This window comes from Pelodiscus sinensis, chromosome 2, assembly GCF_049634645.1.
Source record: "Pelodiscus sinensis isolate JC-2024 chromosome 2, ASM4963464v1, whole genome shotgun sequence".
In the NCBI taxonomy this organism is placed as follows: Eukaryota; Metazoa; Chordata; order Testudines; family Trionychidae; genus Pelodiscus; species Pelodiscus sinensis.
This window is the reverse complement of record NC_134712.1, coordinates 100,399,364-100,421,953: the sequence shown is the minus strand read 5'-3', so window position 1 is coordinate 100,421,953 and position 22,590 is coordinate 100,399,364. Positions and strand designations below refer to the sequence as shown.

Below are 22,590 nucleotides of genomic sequence, written 5' to 3'. Positions count from 1 at the left end.
CTGTGTGTGTGTGTGGTCGGGCAGCGCGCGTGCACTCTCGTTTCGCGCCTTTCATCTACCGCGCGCTGCCCGGCTCCCGCCAGTTCGTCTCACCGCCTATCTGAAAGACAGAAAGACAAGATTCCGAAGCAGGGAGGAGGGCGGGTCGTGGAGCACCCACGGGGACACACCTCGAAGAACGATCGTTACTGCACGAAGTGAGTAACTTCCTTTTCTTCTTCGGGTAGTCCCCGTGGGTGCTCCACTTCTGGTGACTCCGAAGCAGTAATCTCGGCTAAACGTGTGTTTCGGAATCGGTATTCTGAGCAGCAGGCAACACTGCCAAGGCTACTGCTGAGTCAGAGGCGAAGTGCTGAACAATTGCATAATGTCTTGAGAAGGTAGAATTTGAAGACCAAGTCGCAGCACGGCAGATGTCACGAAGAGGGACACCTTTCACGAAAGCTGTAGACGCAGCAACTGCTCGTGTTGAGTGAGCTCTAGGTTGCGAGGTGAGAGACTTCTTACGAATAGTATAGCACGTCGTAATACAAGAGACAACCAGTTTGGAAATGCGCTGGGCGGATAAGAACTTGCCCCTAGAAGGCCCCGATGTTGAAATGAAGAGGCGGTCTGTCTTACGTAAAGCACGGGTTCTGTCTATATAGAAAGCCAGAGCTCTACGGACATCAAGCGTATGCAGGAGAGCGTCTCGCTGAGATGCATGCGGTTTTGGGTAGAAACATGGCAGAACGATTGGTTCGTTTATGTGAAATTCCGTACAGACTTTAGGTAGAAAGGCTGGATGAGACCTCAGTATCACTGATTCCGGGTTGAAGACTGTATAGGGAGGTGTTGACATTAGTGCGGATAACTCGCTCACCCTGCGTGCTGATGTTATGGCCAGAAGAAAGAGTACCTTCATTGTAAGCATCGGTAGTGGTACCGTGGCCAACGGTTCAAACGGTGGCCTAGTGAGGACATCAAGTACCAGGTCAAGACTCCATGCAGGTGGCGGAGGCCTCCGTGGTGGGTTGAGGTTAGCCAATCCTCTGAGAAATCTAGCCATCATGGGGTGAGAAAAAACTGACTTGCCTTCAACGGGGTAGTGAAAGGCAGCTATCGCCGCTATATGGACCTTAAGTGATGAAATGGCTAGTCCGGTTGCCTGCAGCTGGAGGACATAGTCCAATAATACATGCATCGGCGAAAGCAAGGGATCCAGGAGTTTAGGAGCACACCATCGTACAAATCTGGACCACTTTGACAGGTAAGTTTTCCTGGTGGAATCTCTCCTGCTGTGCAGGAGAACACGCTTCACCTGGTCCGAACAAAGATTCTCGGACTCGCTGAACCATGTACCATCCATGCAGTGAGGTGCAGAGTATCCAGCTTTGGGTGACGCAGGGAGCCTCTCTGTTGTGTCAGCAAGTCCGGTAGGCAAGGTAGTCGGCGCGGTGCTCGTACAGAGAGCTGCCGAAGGGTCGAGTACCATGGCTGCCTGGGCCATGCTGGGGCTATAAGTATCACTCGGGCCCTGTCCATCACAATCTTCTCGAGTACTCTGGGAATGAGTACAACAGGGGGGAATGCATACAAGAGTGATGTGCCCCAGTGAAGGAGGAATGCGTCTCCCAGAGAGTGAGGTCCCACTCCCGCTCTGGAACAGTAAGCTGTGCATTTCGCGTTGGCATGTGTTGCGAAGAGATCTATCACCGGAAACCCCCACTGATGGAAGAGAGTTAAGATGACATCTGTGCGGATCACCCACTCGTGGTCCTGGGGGAAATACCTGCTCAGTGCATCCGCTGTGGTATTGCTCACACCCGGTAAGTATGACGCGACTATAGAGATGTTGTTTCGAATGCACCATTTCCAGAGGCGGATCGCCTCTGCGCAAAGTGAACGGGATCGGGCACCCCCCTGTCTGTTTATGTAGTACATTGCCACTACATTGTCCGTGAGAATTCTGGTGACAGTACCTCTCATGTATACCTTGAAGTGTTTGCAGGCATGAAACACGGCCCGAAGCTCGAGAAGATTGATATGGAGCATCATCTCCATTGTGGACCAACGACCCTGAACTGTTTTTGTGCCCATATGGGCACCCCAGCCGATGAGAGAAGCGTCTGTGGTTATCTCTCGTGACGGTTGTGGTGCATGGAAGGGGACTCCTGACAGCATGTTCTTGTGATTCGTCCACCATACTAGGGAGTCCTTGACATGTACTGGAAGTACCACAGTCTTGCGGATGCTGTGGTCCGTAGGCTTGTAAACCGTGCTTAGCCAATGCTGCAGACACCTGAGGTGTAGTCTTGAATGGCGCACTATGATTGTTGTGGAAGCCATATGTCCCAGAAGCTGTAGACACACGCGTACCGGGAGCATTGGAGCTTGCAAGACTGTTTTTATCAGGTCTTGCATTACTTGAAAACGCTCGAGTGGAAGGTGGACTCTTTCCGACTGGGAGTCGAGACGCGCTCCTATGAAGTTTAAAATCTGTGTTGGTAGTGGGCGTGATTTTTGAGTGTTCACGATAAGGCCGAGGGAGTCGAACAACTCCTGAGTTGCGACTACCATGTGCTGAGCCTCTAACTGGGTGCGTGCCTTGATGAGGCAATCGTCGAGGTAGGGGAAGATAACGACTCCTATCCTTCGAAGATGGGCAGCCACTACCGCTAGTGTCTTGGAGAACACCCTTGGGGCCGAAATGAGGCCGAAAGGCAGGACCCTGTATTGAAAATGATCGTCGCCCACTACGAATCTGAGAAAACGCCTGTGCGCTATGTGAATCGTTACATGGAAATATGCGTCTTGCAAATCCAGGACTGCGAACCAATCTCCTTTGTTTAGTGCTGGCATGATTTTGGCCAGGGTGGTCATTTTGAAGCGCTGCTTTCGGATAAAACGGTTGAGACCCCTCAGATCGAGGATGGGTCTCCACCCGCCGGACTTTTTGGGAACCAGGAAATACCTGGAGTAGAACCCTTTGCCTCGAAATTCGTCGGGTACTCTCTCTATGGCTCCAATCTCGAGTAGGTGAAGAACCTCTTCTCGAAGAGCGGCCCCATGAGACGGGTCCCTGAGAAGGGATGGGGTGGGAGGAGTGGTAGGAGGGATTGATGCGAACGGGATTGTCAGGCCCGATGATATGACCTCTAGGACCCATCGGTCCGAGGTAATGGTGGCCCATTGATGAAGAAATGGCCTCAGGCGGTGGTGGAATAAGGTGGTGGTGGTGATTGCAGGCTTTAGAGTGTTGACCGGTGGAGATATGTTCGCGTCCTCTGCACGGGAGTCAAACCTGCTGCTTCTGGGAAGGCCGAGCAGCAGAGCGGTTCTGTTGTTGACGTTTGCGCTGAGGGCGCTGTCTGAATCTAGGCTGGTCGGATCCACGCTGCTGTTGCTGATGCTGCTGCTGCTGCTTATAGGGGAAAAAATCATATCTCCTCTGGAAGGGGTAGTATCGTCTGCGTTTAAAAGGTGACGTGTACATCCCCAGAGAACGGAGGGTCATACGAGAGTCCTTGCCAGAATGGAGGATCTCATCGGTAGTAGAAGCAAACAACTTCTGGCAATCAAAGGGTAAATCTTCCACTTTGGAGTTCAACTCCTTAGGGGCTCCCGCTGACAATAGCCAGGAAGCTCTCCTCATCGCAATGCCTGTTGCCATCGCTCGAGCGGCTGTGTCGGCAATGTCCGCGGCTATCTGAAGGGCTGTCCTACATGCGGTGAAACCTTCCTGGACAACCGATCTAAGGAGAGACTTCTTACTGTCAGGGAGGTGCTGCATAAGTTCCGGTAACTTAGAGTAATTATCAAAGTTATGGTTCGATAGCAGAGCAGCATAATTGGCGACCCTCAGTAGCAAGGTTGAGGAGGAGTAAACTTTCCGACCAAAGTGGTCCAATTTCTTTGTCTCCCTATCCGGTAGGGAATTCTTAAATTGGGGCATTTTGTTCTTGTGACGAACCGCATCCACTATCAGGGAATTCGGCTGGGGGTGATTGAAAAGAAAATCCAGACCTTTGGATGAGACAAAATACTTCTTATCAATTTTCTTATTAGTGGGCGGTATCGACGTTGGCGTCTGCCAGATATCCTGTGCCACTTCTAAGATGGCTTCATCTACCGGGAGTGCAATCTTTCTCTGTTGTTTAGGGTGCAGATTCTTAAACAACTTATGCTGTTTAGCTTGAGATTCAGTGAGCTGCACTTCCTGGGATTGCGCCACACGTTTAAACAGGTCTTGGAATTCCCTAAGATCGTCCGGTGGTGACTTCTCGCTCATAGACAACGGTTCATCCCTAGAGGGCTGTGGTGAACTGGTATTAGGGGACATATCCGGATCAGCTTCCGAGAGTTGCCCTTCCTCTAGGTCTGACATTCGTGAACAATGCGTGGGGGAACGAGAAGATACAGGGCGTCGTAGCGGAGAACGTTTGGAGATCTCCGAGCGGCCAGAGCGTGGACTAACTGACCTACAGGAACATGGAGACCTGCGATGAGATCGAGAGTGACTGCGATGAGATGATTCAATATAGTCCGGTCTATAACGATGGGTATAGTGCCGGCCAGACCTTGCAGGGGACAAGCGTCTAGAAGATCTAGTGCTGTCATACCTGACGTAATATGCACTTCTAGATGAATGAGTTGGTGATCGTGAGCGTCTCGCAGGAGAAGGAGATCTGGAATATCTCTGGTGTGAACAGCTACGCTCTCTATCATAATAGTGACGAGATGAGAGACTGCGGTGGTAATAACGCCTATGGTCTCTTGCGTGGTGCGTAGAGGCACAACGGTAAGGGGATGGCTCGTGGTGAGACCTTGGCGAGGTACTCTGAGAGATTCCCTGGGCATTTGATCTTTGTGTTGATGCTGCTGGCTGTGTAGAGCCTGGAGAGTGAAGGGTTAAGGGCTGTGAAGCAGACATCTGAGTATGGGCACGCTGATCCCCTGCCGGTGCTGAGGACAGCTCCCTGTGGGGGGCCGTGGTTAAAAGCCCTTCAGCAGCCGGCACCGATACAACTGGAGCCGCTGCGTCTGTCTCTTTAAGAAGCCCCGGTGCCGGGTGAGGATCCCGAGCAGGGGGCTGACGAGACTCTGAAGTGCCGGCCGGCTTATTCACTGACGGAGCACGGGTTACCCTCGAACGAGAAGTGCCCGGCTTGTCACCTGCGCTTGCCCGCGACTGCGGAGCAGCTGGCAGGGAGTGAGCAGGAGAGGCTTTCCTCTTTTTTGATGAGGACAAAGCCTCAGAAGGAGCCTTCCGCTTATCAGTGGTGGGGTCCGAGGCAGAGGATCCTGAGGCAGTGGAAGGCATGAGAGCCTTATCAAACAGGATCTCCTTCAGGCGACGTTCCCGCTCCTTGCGGGCTCTAGTCGTTAGGCTGGCACAGTGGGAGCACTTCTGGGGGATGTGAGTCTCCCCAAGGCAGCGAATGCAAGCCGAGTGACCATCTGACACCGGCATTGGTTCAGCACAGCCTTCACATTTTTTGAAGCCGGGGGAGCCCGGCATTTTGAATTGTGGGGACTGAACGTTACCGCCGGCTAAGTGCAGCCGCTTGTATGCGTCCCCAGCTTCTCTGAGTTAGTTTCCTTCTGTTTACTTTATCTAAATTTTATTTCCTTTGTCTTTTTTTTTTTTTTTTTTTTTTTTTGGTAACCGGAGCAGGCAACAGAAAAAAACGCCAACACTATATATGTAGCACTGCTCTTACTCGGTTTTTTCTTTCTCTTTTCCTTTTTTTTTTTTTTTTTTTAAACCGCGTCTGCCAACGGGGCTAGACGCGCTATGTATTTTAACATTTAAAACTATGAAATTTCCCCACGGCAAGCAGCCGAAGGGAAGAACGGGGAAATTTGAAGAGAAAGTGGGGAAGCTCCGTCTGCGACCCAAGGCGGATGAGAAGAACTGGCGGGAGCCGGGCAGCGCGCGGTAGATGAAAGGCGCGAAACGAGAGTGCACGCGCGCTGCCCGACCACACACACACACAGCTCTGTAAAGCTCCGATTTGCGGCGCCGGGACCAGCCCGACACCAGAAGTGGAGCACCCACGGGGACTACCCGAAGAAGAACAAATACTTGTTTGAAAGAATTAAATATTAAGAGAATGTTTCACTCAACTGAATCACTGTAAATACTTAAATCTACTTGGCTATAAAAATGCATATTACGTGATGCATTGTTTTGAAGATTATGGGTTAAGTTTTTCACTGGTGTAAATTAGTGTAGCTCCACTGAATTTGGTAGAAGATGGAGAATTGGGTCTACACATGGTCACACATGATGGAGGTGCCACTCCATGGGTTGCTAAAGCCAGTCCCCTAAAGATGCGGCTGAGGGAAAAACTTCTGACACTGGTGCATGTGATGAGGACACACACCAAATATGGAATGGACATGAGTAGGCACTTGAAGTGAAAGGTTTACCCAACAGGTAGGCTGCACAGTTATTCAGCATATGGTAATTTCACAGAGGGCTCTGATAAATGAGAAAACAGTGGAGCCAAGTAGAAGTTTGACATCTCCTTCCTCCAGGAGAAAATCCATAACTGGGCTTCCCTATAAATCTGATAAGCCATATCATCCAGGCTATCTTCTGAACTACAATTCTGAAAGAGGGCTGCTGACAAATGGATTAAACATCTGCTTGATTATCTTCTGCTCCCATTTCAGTCTGGCATAGTTGTGAAATTAGGGATGCTAATTGCATTTAATCAAGTAATGACTAGTCGATGTATTAAGAGCCACCAGGCTCTTAATATATTTAAAAGGCTGAAGTACAGCAGGGGGGACTGGGCATGAGCCAGGAATCAGCTGATACCTGGCTCACACCCAGTCCCCTCTGCTGCGGCTCTGCCTCTCCTACCCCCCATGGAGACAGTGCTGGGGGAACCGGTTTTTAAGATGGCTCCCCCCCCAGCACTGGCTCCTGCTCCCCCCCTTGCTGTCTCTTAGAAGCAGCCGGGGGAAGGAGGAGAAGGAGTGACTAGTCCAGTCACTACGCGACTATCCGATAAGCTTAAGCTTATCAGATAGTTGACTAGTTGCTTACATCCCTAGTTGTGATATCACCACTCAGGTTACAGAGTGGAAAGTGGGGAATTTTTTCCCAGAATGACTCAGCTTGGACAGCAAGAGAAGTGAAGTATATCAAAGTCACCTTCTGCAGCTGATACTAGGAGACAAAAGAACAACTAGGAAGGATTGCTTCCCTGGAGGCTGATAATGGAAAGGGATGGAAAATCCTGGCTTTGATAGCTTATTTTACTTAAAAATGAATTTTCATTATATAAACTTGTCTGAACCTCATGATGAGAGCTACTGTTTACAGGTGAGCGTGAGGGCTATGAATAAACATGGTAACAAAATATGGCTTTTTTTTTTTTAAAAAGTGGCTTTAAGGGGTAAAAATCAGAAGAAGATTGCTGAGGCTGAAAGCTATCCTTCAGTTGCCTGATAAATCTCGATGGAAACAGCCAAGCAAAAACCATTGCAGGCAAATGTGAAGCCAAGTTCCATCACCGATCAAATTATGTGTGAATGGTGGTCTCAATTTATTTCCAAATGAAAACCCCCTGAATAACTGGTACTTATGTTGTTTAGAGAAGCCAAAGACTGTATGTATCTGGAGACTGAACTACTCTTTTGGTCTTTGAGTTGGCGCTACACAACAGGAAAGAGGAACATTCAATGGTATGAAAAAAACATGTTATAACAAAGTGCTCAAGTCGAAAAAATTCTTTGGATTATGGAGCCACAGCAGTGACTATCATTAAACTTGTATCCCAGGATAGCCTTGATTTGAACCCCCCAGTACTCCATCCAAAAAGCTGGTTTACCAGATGAAAATTTCTCAGGGGCGGCACTGCAGGACCAACCGGGCAGCACCCCAGCTGCTCTGCCCCACGGCTTCCCCAAGTCCACCGCTGCTGAAACTGACGAGTGGCGGACTTGGGGAAGTGGTGGGCAGAGCAGCTGGGGTGCTGCCCGGTTGGTCCCGCAGTGCTGCTCCTCACTCCCTTGCTCAGTGCCTGGCAGCACCCCAGCTGCTCTGCTCCGCAGCTTCCAAGTCTGCCGCTTGTCAGTTTCAGCAGCTGCAGCGGCGGACTTGGGGAAGCGGCGTGGAGCAGAGCAGCTGGGGTGCTGCTGGGCGCCGAGCGGGAGAGGTGAGGGGCGGCGCTGAGAGACCAACCCGGCAGCAACTCAGCTGCTCTGCTCCGTGCCGCTTCCCCAAGTCCTCCGCTGGTCAGTTTTAGCAGCGGCAGCAGCAAACTTGGGGAAGCAAAGCAGAGTAGCTCCAATTGTCTGGCTGGCCAGAGCACTTCCAGGTTCCAATTGGTGCCAGACTATCGGGAGTGCCGGACCACTGGATGCCGGACAATTGGAGTTTTACTGTAGTTTTAAGTCTTGAAACTGTTCCATTGTTCAAATAAAATGAAGATGTTGTGGGAGGGGCTTGATCAGGCAGCATGAAGAGGACCTTCAAGTGGCTTGGCCAATCACATATAGGACTTTGAAATTAAGGACTGAGTGATTCATTCAATGGGTAGCAAGCATAAAAATTCTAAATCTGTTTTATTCTAATGCTCAAATTTAGAAAGTGAGTTTGCTTGGTGATACTTTAAAATATTGCAATACTGATCTCAACAGATGTTTCTATAATCTTAAATCGTATATTTTTCTATACAAGCGTTCACACCTTGTAGTTCAGTCAGAATATTCAGAAGCAATTAAACACTTTTATGAAGTGCTTTTAAGAAATGGAAGTCTAAACAAAAAACTACAGAAAAGATATTTTTCAAACAGAATGAGTTATCAATAATACATAGTAATCAACTGAAGAGAAAATATTCTCAATGTAATGTGTGCCACAAGAGAAGCCAGAACTAATAGAAAGCTGCAGAGAACACACAATTGTTTGAAATGTACCTAGAAATGAAGTTTTTCTGAGAAATGACCAAGCAGAACACTAGAATTAATTTAGCTATTTCAGAATAAAAGAACAGACGATAACTTTAAAGTTTCAATGTTTCATTAGTGTGTTACTTTTATCTTTGCAATTTAACACAACACAGTTATTACAGGCATTTCTGTCATCTCAGGGCACTCCGAAATTCTTTCCATCATAGAAGGAATCTGGTTCATTATCTGAAACATTAGACCAATCTCCTCTGTATTATGCTTCCAGCACAATCAGTACTTCTCCCTACAGTTCTCCCCACAAAATTATTATTCCAAATTCTGCTAAAAAATGTCAGAACAGAAATGATGATGCTTTATACTCCTAATACCTTTAAATATCATAACTGGCTTAACCAGAAATATTAAAAGCATAGGCAAGCTATTAAAAGCATAGGTAAGGAGGAACAAGTGACAATAATAAATTAATGGTTGCTTTGGACTGGGTAAGAGACAACACTTCCTTACAAAGGCTTAAGCTTTGCACAGAATCACATTTGTTCTTCACAGCATTGCCAATTCAAGTAACCTCATCATGAAGTTACTATGGAAAATTCAAGCAATTGAAGATTAGCAAATTATGTCATCTTGTAGTCTTCTTCATGTTACCTGAAGAAACATGAAACAAGACAAACTCATGCACAGAAGCAGGAAAGCAAGCAAGGTTGTCCAGATTCAGAAAAATAGCTAGTTATCACACTTAAAAGCAGCTTGCTGTTGTCACACCATCACCATTCAGTCCTTACTCTGCACGTGTAAAAATATGGAAGTGTGAAGAGTGAACAGAGCATTTAGAAGAGTCACTTCAGAGATGGTCCAAGTAATGAGTCAAGAAAGTTTTTCTGAGAAATGATTGAAAATAAAATTCTACCCTAAGGTATCAAAGTAAGCTACTTCACTTTCAAGGCTCTTTATAGCCTATCCCTATCCCCCCTATCATCTCTCTTTCATGTCTACTTCCACCTATGATGCCTGCCTCCACCTTGCACTTGTTACATTTTCCAAAATGGTTGGAAGGAACTCCCTATAGATACTTGCAAAACTAATGCATTATTCTCATTCAAAAATGTAAACCCAAACAATCTTTTTTTGCTGTGGTGCCTACAAAAAAGCTCAATAGCTAGACTAGTGATGTACCTGGCTGACCAATGAAACTATAGTCTCTCTCCCTCCCCCCCACCTCCCTTCACCATATCTCGGTATCTGTCATCTCTTGTGTTACACTTACATTTATTATAACTGACTTATTAGTTACAAAATTCCAATTCCAGTGCTACATTGTAAGCACAGTAAAATGACTGTTCTTGTGCTAAAGAACGTAAAATGTGATAGCAAAAAGGTTTGGCTTAAACTTAAATGCAAGATGTAGGCCTCAGACAGGCCAGGCAGCTTTATTAACTTAGCTCCAGCTCTGTTTGATGTTAGCATAGTGAAGTGCAGAGATGGAACACTGTAATGCATAGTAATGCTAGTGTTAGCTAATGCGTTGTAATAGAGAGAAAGAAGTTAGCATATTGAAAAACCTTATAACCTTGTGATTAGAAGTACTCTCTTCTGTCCCACGCTGCAATTATGCTAAATGTATTGTTTGTGTGAATCAGAGAAAGGATGTTTGAGAAAAGATAAGTGTGAAGGTTACTGCATGCCCAAATGGTCAGAGGAGGAACAGAGAACTCAGTCAGACACCAAACGAGTCATCAATTAAGCTGAACACTTTGAAGACGGAAATTGGCCCGGGGCAGACTGACAAACCCTGAAGTCAGTGGCAAGGACCCCTTGATAGGAAACCAATCACAACTTTTGCCAGAAAGACGACACTCAGAAGAGGTCATCAGAATACCAATATCAGATGACTGTGAGAGCAACTTCTTCCCAATAAGCGTATGTCATAGGAAGATTGATTGTGATGCTGAATGACTAATTACGGCCTGACAAAGCAAAATGCATAGACTTGCACAGAAGGAAAATCCTATAAAAGAAGGGGTGTCTTTTATGGTTCTTCAGGTTCTGTCCTGCTAAGACCAAGAGGAGCATCAGTCTGGACTGACAAGGACTTGGCTCCTTCCTCACACCTGACCTATCTGGCCAATAGGTTGGGCCGCGCAACAGACTGGTAAATTATTCCACCAGCAGGACGCACGTACGTACGTACATACACACATATGTATGTACGTACGTATGTGTATGAAAGTAAATGCATATGTTACTGTGTTATATTATTAATAAATGCAGCGTGTTGCCTTATCCCCCTGAAAAAGATCTCATGTGCTTCTTATAAATATAAGAGTACAGCATCTAGGACTATGCAGTCCAGGTCTTTAACTAGGGACCATAGGTACTATAAATAATTGATCATTTGTGAGAACCTGCAAACAAGTGTGATGTAAATGAGATTGTTCATTATACTCTTCATTCAAGCATGCAAAGGAAAATGCAGACTCTTGACCAAGCTGCATGGAAAATATAACAATCTCTAAGAAAGCATTCTGAATACTCAAAGACCAGATGGAGTTACAAACAAGACCCATCCCAAATAATGTTTAAAAAAATATACTGCTAGTCTATGTTTGATATGTGATTCAAAACAAAGAGCTGGGAAATCCTAAATTAAAAGGAGATATTATTCTCAGTACATTTAAATGAATACACATCTTTTGTGCAGGTATTGATATCTTAACTTCTGACAATACCCTCAGATGACACATTCAGTTTTTAACTGTTCACTTTCATTACATTGTAATTAACATTGCCGTACTACCTTACATGAAGTTGCCTTATTTTTTGCATTTGAGCTAAATATTTTACCATTTAATACTCATTATTTTACGTGGCATTTTTAAAAAAGGTGTAAATTCAACTTAGAATATATATATTATAGCATCTAAATAGACATCAGATATACAAGTAAACCTAGAATTTTACAATAATCATCAAGAATAAAACAAGATATTGCTATTTTTAAAAAGATCTCTGTAGCTGGCATTTAATATGATCCTATTTTCAAAGGATTACCCCCGTACATCAATGACTAGGGTTTTGTCTACATTGGCATGTTTTGTCATTAAAAATTGCCTTTTGGGGACAAAGCAGTAAGTGCTTACACTGCAACGTGACTCTTGTGGAGAAAAACCACCCAGTTTTGGTGACAAAAAACTTCCAGCCCTGTGAGAGGCTTTTGTTCCTTCCTTTATTGCTGACAAAGAGCCAGAATGGACTCTGCTGTTTGTTTTGTTGAGACAACTGACTTCCACCAGTATCCAACAATGCCTGCCCTGATGGCTGTGCTTAAGTGTTTTGTGATCTCTGCTGCCCTGCAGGCATGTGCCCTGTTGGAAAGAAATGGGTTAAATACATGTTTGATTCATATGGTTGCATCTCCATCTTGAATTGGCAAAAGGACAACCTGGCCTCCTCCCTGGTGTCCCCTTCTTCTCCATGCTAGAGTAAAAGTTGGGAACTCGGAGTGGCCAGCAACTGGAAAGTATATAGGGAAGTGTCTGTCACTCTGACAGTGCTCTGTGTCTCTGGATGCTGTGCAAGCAGATCATCTCAGTGGGGCACAGAGACCTCCCACAGTGAGCCAGCCTTGCTGAGAGCTAGAGCCAGGGGAGGTAACATCTAGAAGAAATCCTATATAGGGAGTGTTCACATACCACATTCAGGACAGCATGTCAAGAACGGAAGAAAGAAGACAGAAGATCGAGGGAAGTCTACTTACCTGTTCCAGAGCTCCTTGGAATCCAGTTCCTGGCATTCCTGTGTCCTCCCTGTGTCTACAGGACATGGTATAGTCCTTCCCTATTGTCTTGTTTCCCTAGTGTAAGAGTCCTGGCTCTGGGGTTCATCCCCTATATTAATATCTGTGCTAATGTCCAATCCATTGTTATGATGTTGCAGGGAGTCCTAGTTTGTTTATTTGTGTTATGTAATAAAAATCTTATTGTTTTATCTAATCTGCCTACGTCTCAACTACACCAAACACCAATGATGGATCTGAAGGGGGGAGGAAACTGCAGACCGCCCATCTTCTGACCAGTAAAATCACAGATCTAACTGTTTCAAGCTAACAGACCCTCCCCTTTCAAAATTCCGGGAAATATTGGACAACTGAGTGAGCTGCTCTGTTTAGGGAACAAAGAACAAATAATTGGACTGCTTCTGTTCTGCCCTGAATTACGAACACAGCGGCAGATGGACTGCTGCTGCAGTGGGAGGGCTGAAGAGTCTGTTGTGCAGCTTTGATATTCCTCAGCACAGAGAGCACACAGAGCTACAAGGAAATCCCAAGAAGAGCAGGGATCAGCTTTGCCTTCCCACAACACTGCATTGTGAGATGTTTAGTCACATTGCTTTGCTCTGTCAACAGGGTGCTAGTAACATGGCTGCGGAATGTCGACAATGGGAGGCAGAAAAACTGGTTGACCATTTTTCACTTTTGGTGACTTTTGTATGTCAACAGCACTTTTGTCATCAAACCTTCTCACTGTAAACATAGGCTAGATTTCAAATTCTAGAAGTCACCTTTACCATAATAGAAGAATCAATCCACATATACAACTCTCCATAAAACAGCTGTTTCTTTTTCCTCAGGCATATAATGCATGTATTACTGAACGCCAGTTACGTGAAGCTGAAAAGTAAACTATGGTTCCTTTTGAATGTCACACACTAACAGATGGATTGGTTTTGTAATTGGTAATCTTAAGAGATTTTAGGTCCTCATTTATATGAAATTTAGTGTGACAATATTTAATAGTTTACATAACATTCATGCACATTTTCTGTTGTACCAAAATTATGTCGATTTGAACTACTTTATAGGTCTACTTCCATGAAAGTATTTACATGATCTTAGGTTAAAACTTTTTGTAGCACACAACTGTGTAATGAAATGTATTTCTAGGTCAATTAAAATATTTTAGTTTTAAGTTACTGTATCTTGGCTTCCCCTCCCATCAATAGTTACACGCACTCAGTAACATGCAAGTAATTTCACGTATGTACGTAGTTTAATAGAATACTATCATGTGTAACTGACTAATACAATAATACTGTTAGAATCCTGACAATTAGTTTAGCTCACCTCTTTATCCATACTCTCTAAATCCTCTTTACATAGTGTGTACAGTGGCATTGTCTCGGACATACTTGGCTGGCGTTTCCGTTTGGATGGACCAGGTTGATCTTCATTTTCACTTGCTGGTAACTCCTCTTCATCAAACAGCTGCTGCTGATGTGGTTGAACAACTCTGAAAAATTTCACAGGTCCCACGTGAGAAAAAAAATCAATTTGAAGTACAATTTCCATAGAACTGAATCAGATTCAACATGAAGTGTATGGTTATGGAAGAGCTACAGCTTCACTTAAGCACAGCTTGCCCTCCTTTGAATAACTGGAATAATCCAATGTATCTGGAATTGGAAAAATTCATTACCACATCGCCTCTCACTGTACTATTCTCCCCTCCCTCCCCCACAAAAACCTGCATATTAGTAATTGTCTATACCAATTTTAAAAAATCTATATGTTTAGAAGTTTATGAGTTTGTCTATGTGTCTTCCAGTCCATTTGTTCAAAAACTCCTAAACGGTAAGAGCTACGACCACCAAATCTGATGTGCAGTTTCCTCTTCTCCAAACTTAAAGCAAGGTCAGGGTTTGGTTGTTCCAAACTGGAAATGCCAGGAAAGGGACAGTTTTCCATAACATGGAAAAAGAGGGAGATTGGGGCTGGGGCTGTTTGGATGGACGCTATACACAGTGGGCACTGGGAGCAGCGAGCCTGCAGGAGACCGCTATCTTGCAGAGCATCCCACTGGGGGCAGCTGTACCACTAAGGGAGTGTTCAGCAGGGTTGGGCCACCACCATCCTGCCTGCCAGCACACTAGTTAAGTAGCCCTCCTACCCCAAACCTTTCCTCCCTTTCTGGGCCTTGTCTGTAATGCTCAGAGGGTGGAGGAAAGGGGAGAAGAGAAAAACCCCAGTGGCCAAAGGGTGGGCTAGCAGAGAGAAAAGGCCCATACTGGGTGGGACCCTCCTCAGCCCCCAATCCTCGGTCTTGTATTCCCAAAGACTCCTGCATTGCCTCCCATATCTCCAAGGCCCTGCCGATTCCTGCACTCCCTCCTCCCTGCCAGCCCCCTGCCAGAAGGAGCCAGGCAGTGCTGAGTAAGTCTTCTAGTTATAAATATAGAAAGCTTGTCAAGGAACTGGAATGCTTATCCACAGTGTCACGTCTTTTACCAATACAATCCGAAGATGTGTGGATCAAGTATAGCATAAGCAGCCAGCTGCTAACACAATGTTCAAAATAGTTTTGTAGGTAGTGCTAGACTAGTGGAACTTTTGCTGGTAAAGATTTCTAGATAGGATAAGACCTATCCTCCCCAGCAAAGATAAGACCTTCCTCCCTAGCATTCTGAGAAAATGTTCATTACGTTAAGGATAACAGCTATTCTACATCTGTAAGATCTCTAAGAAACCATGCACACACTTTCATTAAAACACTAATATTGTAAATACATAGATTAAAGGACAGAAAGTAACAATTAAAAGTAGATTGATTGTTGATGGGCCAGGAGCTTTTAAAAAAAAAGAGGAAAAGAGGAGGGATACCGGTTAAGTATAATGTTATAAACATTTATTTTTGACCATGAGGCCATAGACTAGCAATGGCAATAAATAAATAAATTAATGGAGATTGCCTATCTCCTAGAACTGGAAGGGACCTTGAAAGGTCATTGAGTCCAGTCCCCTGCCTTCACAGCAGGACCAAGTACCATCCCTGACAAATATTTGCCCCAAATCCCTAAATGGCCTCCACAAGGATTGAACTCACAACCCTGGATTTAGCAGGCCAATGCTCAAACCACTGAGCTATCCCTCCCTCCCCCAATCATTTTTGCTTGTGTGTCAAAATAAGGTAAACTTCACATTGCTCTCTAATGCTGATAAATAATGTGATTTATTCTGTCTACGACAGAGATGTCTTATTACAACACTGGAGACCACAGAAGGATTTGGAGATACTTTCATCTACATCAGGGCTGGGGAACCTAAGACTCAGGAGCCGGATGCAGCTGCCAGCTTGCCTGAATCCGGCCCCCATTTCTCAAGGTCTCCTCCCCAGCATTTGGGAGCCTGCACTAGTGCTCCAGCACCATCACCGCCCCGCAGCAAGACTGGAGCACACAAAATCTACTAGCCTAGCCCCCTCCGGGCTCTAGTATGCGTGGGGAATGTGAGGAGTGTCTTTCTTCTCAGTAGGGGGTCAGATCAGCAAGGGTTTGTTTTTTCTTCTTTTGGGGTTTTTTTTGCTTTTCACTTGTGCATGGCCCCTGACAGATTTTTCTGTGGGCCAGAAGCCCCTGACCCAAAAAAGGTTCTGTACCCCTGAGTTACATCACGGATAATACTGGGAGTTTGTGCTTTTAAAATCTTATTTTCCTGTATGTTGACTCGTCTGAACAAGAAATCAATGTTGTTTTTGTAAATTTAGTCAATGTGAAATGTTTGACAATCCTGGAAGGTAGAATGTATTTATTCAACTACACTGATAGCATGGGAAGATGTCAATATAAGGTACCTCACCTTATCCCAGAGACAATGCCATCCATAGGGGGACAACCTTCCCCAGATCCCACCTCTGCTCCACTCTGATCCCCCCACCTCCCCTTTCCTAAGCCCTGCCCACTTCCTACTCCGCCCCCATTACATCCCTTGCCCAAAATCTCCTCCCCCAAGCTTCGTGAGGAGGATTACTTGAGGACCTGGCATGGCTGCTGCAAGTCAGCCCCCCCTTGCGCACTCATCACAGAGATAGGAGCTGGAGCAACCCAAGTCTGCTCTGGTTCTCTGCCTTCCAGCACACCGAACTCTGCTTCCTGACACTGCAATGAGTACAGTGGAGCCCAACTCCTGTTGCTGCCCTATGCCAGGCCCTCCCAAGTAACTCCCCAGGACACCATGGGCCTCACAAGTCCTGGCCATTGGGCAATTGAGGCTGCAACCTTGGTGGCCCGGGACGGTTGCCCTTAACTGTCCTATTGACAGGACAGCTCTTCACAGAGGAGACAGAGATTGTATCCAACTCCATGGCTATTTGTCCCTCTCAGTCTCCAACAAGTACAAATTGGTATTGTTTGTGTATTACAGAAATGTGTTGCTAACAACCCCAGACTATATATTAAAACAGAGTTCTTAAAACAGCAAAAGAAAGCCATGTACTAGTGCTACACTCCCTGAGGCAACGGCTGTAATAGGGTACACTGAAGTCTGTGAATTGGAGAATTGTTTGTTAACAGGTGCAGATCTCAGTGCTACAGGGCTGAAGCATACTGGCAAAGTCCACCACCAACTCTGTACACCAACTCAGATCCACTGTGTGTTTTAAAGAGAGTCAAGATGTTAAAAAGTGACATGAGTTTATTACCACTTATACTCTGCTTCAGTATTATATACTGATTGAAACAGAAAAACTGTATAAAACCATTTTACCGTAGAGCAGGGCTACTCAACACACGGCCCGCGGGCTTCACACAGCCCGCAGGTGGGAGCCAAAACAAAAACGAAGTCTATATAATGGTCTCCTGTTGATAAGGGTTTTAGTAGTTAAATTCCTGGACTATCATTGCTCATTAAAAGTGCTGTCATATGGGTGGAAATGGGGAAATATTGCATTTTATTAATAACAGCAGAACTGACTTAAATGGGGCCTGCATATTGTGTAATCTTGCCTTAACCTTTGTATGCATGCCCGTCAGTGTGAAAGAAGCTACTTGCATATATTTGCACATATATTTGCATGTATATGCAACCACACTTAAGTTGCGGCCCTCGGTATGTGCTGTGAGTATCATCGTGGCCCTTGGGGCTTCCAAAGTCGAGCAACCCTGCCTTAAAGCAAGGTGGGGCGGAAATACAATGTCAACCTGAGCTAACTGTTAGTTTTGGCCCACCAAAAGTTTTTTTAAATTTACACACACAAAATAATTAATTACCATATATATTCAAACATAGACCCAGTTGTTTATAAGTCGACCACCCAAATTTACAGAGAAAAAAATGGTTAAAAACGTCACTGACCCATTTATAAACTGAATCCAGAGTAGAGACTTCCAATACCAGTGCTTCATGGTCAGCAGGCTCTAAGCTAAGCTTTTATCACTTAACACTAACAGTGAGCCTTTAACACTTCCTGGCAGCCAGAAAATCCTTCATCCTGCTCAGTGTTAAAATATGAAGTGCTATCAGTCAAGTGTTTTCAGTTAAAAGTCTGACAGCTGAGAGACTCCTGTAAGCAGCTAGCAAGTCCTTCAGTACACTCATAAAATGACTCCCACTCCTCACAGCGGTACTTTTTTCCCCCAAAAAAGTTGACTTATGAACGAGTATATACAGCAGTTTAGATGCTTTTGGTTATTACTGTGATTTTGTTTTTAAAGCAGGATTGACAAATTAACCTGTTCCTCCCATCATCTGAAGAAGTGGGCTGTGCCCACGAAAGCTCATGATACCATCTACATGTTTTGTTAGTCTATAAAGTGCTACTAGACCATTGGTTGTTTTATTTGATTTCTGTAGCTCTGTTCTGTCTCCAGGCTGCCCAACTATCCAAACTTGTAAGTGTTTCAAGTTGTATTTCCACCCCCTTCCTCCCCAAAAACCCCTTATACTGACAAATTTTGAGAGCAATGCAATGCTGTCAATACATCAATAAATAAGTGATTGTCCTGGATAATTCAAGTGCAGAAGAAATATACCCTTTTACCTGGTTCTGAATTAAAAACTTTATACTATGTTCGCAATACAGCAGTATAAATCCAGTATGAGAAGAGTAACTACATTGTCTTCAATAGAGTTACTCTCAATTTTACACTGGCATGAGAGATGAGCTGGGCTAGCAGATAAACTAGAGAAGATGCTGGGAAACTCAGCTATAAGGTCTCACGCACTACTCTAACAGTACTGTGTTGATTCAACAACCTGAATTTCTAGTAGCCCAAGTATTTCATTTCACTACCTCAAAGGAATCGTATGTTGACTCCACAGACATAAAAGTGAAAATAAGTATTGCTGTAGCACTAGCGGGAATTTTCAATGCAGTGTACTGATGCTTTTCCCCCAAAATACATATTTATTCAATAGCTGAGAGAGAAAGCTAGCTCTCAACCCCATCCTCGTCCAATAGTTTTCTCCTGCTGCCACCTAGGTTACTAATGTTAACATTCTAAGGCTGAGAAACATGGCAAGGAGAAAGAGGGTAGGCAGAATTATATTCACTGGATAATTACATGAAATAAACTAGACAAAACCCAGAGATGAGGTTCTCAATATATTTATTATAGAGTGTGCAACTACAAATTCAGGGGTCAATTTTCAGTAGGCACAAATGGAAATTAGACCCCTAAATACTATTTAAAGTAAGGCATCTGACATTTGTGCCTTTGAATATCTTTCCCTTACAGCTCATTTGTACATATACAACATTTAAGTTATCAGTGAACACTATAGTTATTACACAAGAAGCTCCAATGCCTTCACCTTTTAGAAGTCAGGTAGCGTCTTGAAGAGCTTTCATCTTCTCTATCCCTCAACAATCACCTCAGGTTTTCCAAAGTAAGCCTTTGCAAGCACAATCACATACCCCTGCACTGCAAAACAAATATTTAACCTTGCAAGATATTATCTCCTTTGTAAAATATGATCCTGAGGACAAGAGACTAGGATTCTAAACCTGCCTTGGACATTACTAATTTGTAACTTAGATATACCATTCAGTCTGACCTCAATTTCCTCAAATGTAAAAGAATGGATACTGCTATTTATAACCCAGGAGAGAACCATAGTGTTGTAAAGCTTAACATTTGTGAAATGCTTTGAATTCTAACAGCAGCTATTGAAAAACAGCTAATTATTTTCAAAGCATAATATGAATGTATAGAGCCTAGCAAACCCAGGGAGTTCCACTTTAGAGCCACATCCAGGGGCAATGTTTGCAGATATAAATTTTGTATCCACCGCAGGGTTCTACAGATTTAACTTATGATATGCCTTGTCCAATTGATACAATTTTGTCCCTCCTTCCTTGTCTTCTGTCTGAGCAGCTTTTGCACTCTAGATGAAGCAGATGGCTTCTGGAGAGATCTTGTTATCCCATACTGTCAATGTTAAAAAAAAAAGACCACTCTATTAACATGTAATCTCTTGATAATTTTATCTTCAATACCAAAAACTCTTACATTTCAAATCCTCTGTAAACTCTCTATACCTTCTGCAGCTGGTGTTTGAATCATTTGAGACCAAAATATAAATAGAGATCTTAAAAGGTTTTCAATAGCTAATTCCGACATGGTCACCAGCATTTACTAACTTTTCAATGATTTTAGTCCATGCTTTGGAGATTACCAAGATTTTTTTGCATGTATATTTATTCTCAAGTAGAATTTTACTGATTTTTTTTTTACTACTGCATTAATTTAATCAGTATATATAAATTACACAAGGAAATTAGAAGGGAATGTTTTAAAGTACCTGAAATGTCAACACAGATTGAGCACCTGTGTAATTACAAGGGGACTGCTGTTTTAATCACAAAATACAAAAAGGAAAAGCTTGATGACATTTATCAAGACAGGACTAGAGAGTTACAGGCACCAACAGAAAACAACAGGATATTTTCACAGCTCTTAATTAAATTCTCTATTTTTTTGGTTTGGTGCAATCTCACTAACAAGGAGCTGTGGAATCTCTTTCATGCGAGTCAAATGTTTAGCAGTTCTGCAAGTATTTTAAGCCACCATTGTGCTTCCAATCCTATGGCTTCTCTATGTCACACTAGACCTGCAGCACAAGCTATATTAGCCCCAGCACAGCCCAACCAGATTAAGAGCTCAAGGATTCATAACAGAAGTTTGGAATAGTGAGTATGTCCTGGATATAATGCTTAATGTCAGCCACAGCACCAAGAATTGCTCACCACAGATGAACACAACATTGAAAGTCTGACAAATCATTAAGTAATTCAAATTGTCACCACCAGTCATGGCACTGATATGAATATGGTGTTCTGGAAAGCTTTATAAATTTATGAAATTAATCATATGCCCTCAATACCCAGAGCAATGTAACACAACTGTTCCTTGGTGCGCTCTGATATACAAAAATGGCACATCCCTGGAGTGAGCAAACACTTAAGCATATGCTTGACTTCAATGGGAATACTCATGAGTCTACTGAGTACAGTACATGGACAAGTGTTTGCAAGATCAAGACCTACTTTTTTATTAACTTTAAATTAAACATCTATAATGTAAACATCTACAATACCTTCTGAGGAAAGCCATCTAGACGTCAAGATTTTTATATCTTTATCTAGGTTCTTACTACAAAGGCCACATAATATGAAAGCCAGGTGGACTTCAACTAATTTGACTGTTTAAACATGGAAAACTAATTTAATAAGAAGCAGCATCACCACCTCAGCTGAATACTCTGAGAAAGGACACTCATTTTCCAAAGCTATAAAAATAATTTGCCCTAATTTCAAAGTGGAAGAAGTCTCTGATTCCTTGGTGAGATGTGATTAATATGGCACTGCAATCTCCTGCCATGTGAATACTATTTGCCTATCAATATAAAATATGGAAAATACAGCAATACAGTAGAAATGATCCCTCTTTCCTCTTACATTCTCATATTTTGTATTCCTTCACATAAACTGGGATTTTCAACAGGACCTAAGGGTTTGTTGGGTCCATCAGGGTTCTCAATATATTTATTATAGAGTGTGCAACTACAAATTCAGGGGTCAATTTTCAGTATTTCTTCCTTTGCCACATACAATCTGAAAAAGTCCATCTAGATAAGAAACTACACTAGAGAATGTTGTTTATACTTAGAAAAATAGTCCGCTTGTAGTCTCATTACAAAAGTCAGAAGGCAAATATTTAAATATGTATCTTTGAAAAAGTATACAAAAACACTTATTTTTCATTAAATAAAATCTCTAGCCAACAGAAAGAGTGTGATGGTATTCATATCTTATAATCAATCTCTTTCCAAAAGGTAAAGGCAACCAAAACTAAAAGCATACAAGTCAGTTTGAAAATTTAAGCATATGACTTGGCAGGAAGTTAGGCTTTATTTAATTATATATAGCAGCTGGGAAAGCATTTTATCTTAGAGTCAATAAAATGTAGTGGTCTCTCTCTAACTGAGGCGATAGAGGGCCCTTCCATATTAGCATTATAGCGTCGCTTCATCTACTTCCAAAATTGAAGCATTACCATGAAGTCACTTTCTTATATTCTGAGATGATATTCAGAAATAAATACAGCTGAAGACCTAAATTTCTATCTGCAGAGAACGGATACAAAAAAATAGTCTGAGTTTTGTAGAATTTATACAGAGTGCAGGTATAGAGTGAATGTACGTTCTAATCCATGATATTTATAGTAATAACAGCAGATCCTGAACTTACTGGGGGGGGGGGGAGGAGGAGGAGGAGAAAAGAACGTAGCTGCTAATGATTGTTTGACATTGAAAATACTGGAGAAATGTTGACAGCCTTTTAAACCGAACACTAGTTCGTGTAAACAATAACAGGTTTTACATCACTAATGTCACACCAAACAATAGTACAG

General features: G+C 43.6%; 1 protein-coding gene across 2 annotated transcripts in view; it reads right to left on the bottom strand.

Annotated features, from left to right (window-relative positions):
• Positions 1 to 22,590, bottom strand: part of CTDP1 (CTD phosphatase subunit 1) — a 185,856-nt gene that overhangs the window by 78,402 nt on the left and 84,864 nt on the right. For both annotated transcript variants that reach the window (XM_075921112.1, XM_075921111.1), the window contains one exon: positions 14,030 to 14,195. In XM_075921112.1, coding sequence (XP_075777227.1) covers positions 14,030 to 14,195 — 166 coding nt within the window. The remainder of the gene's footprint in view (positions 1 to 14,029; positions 14,196 to 22,590) is intronic.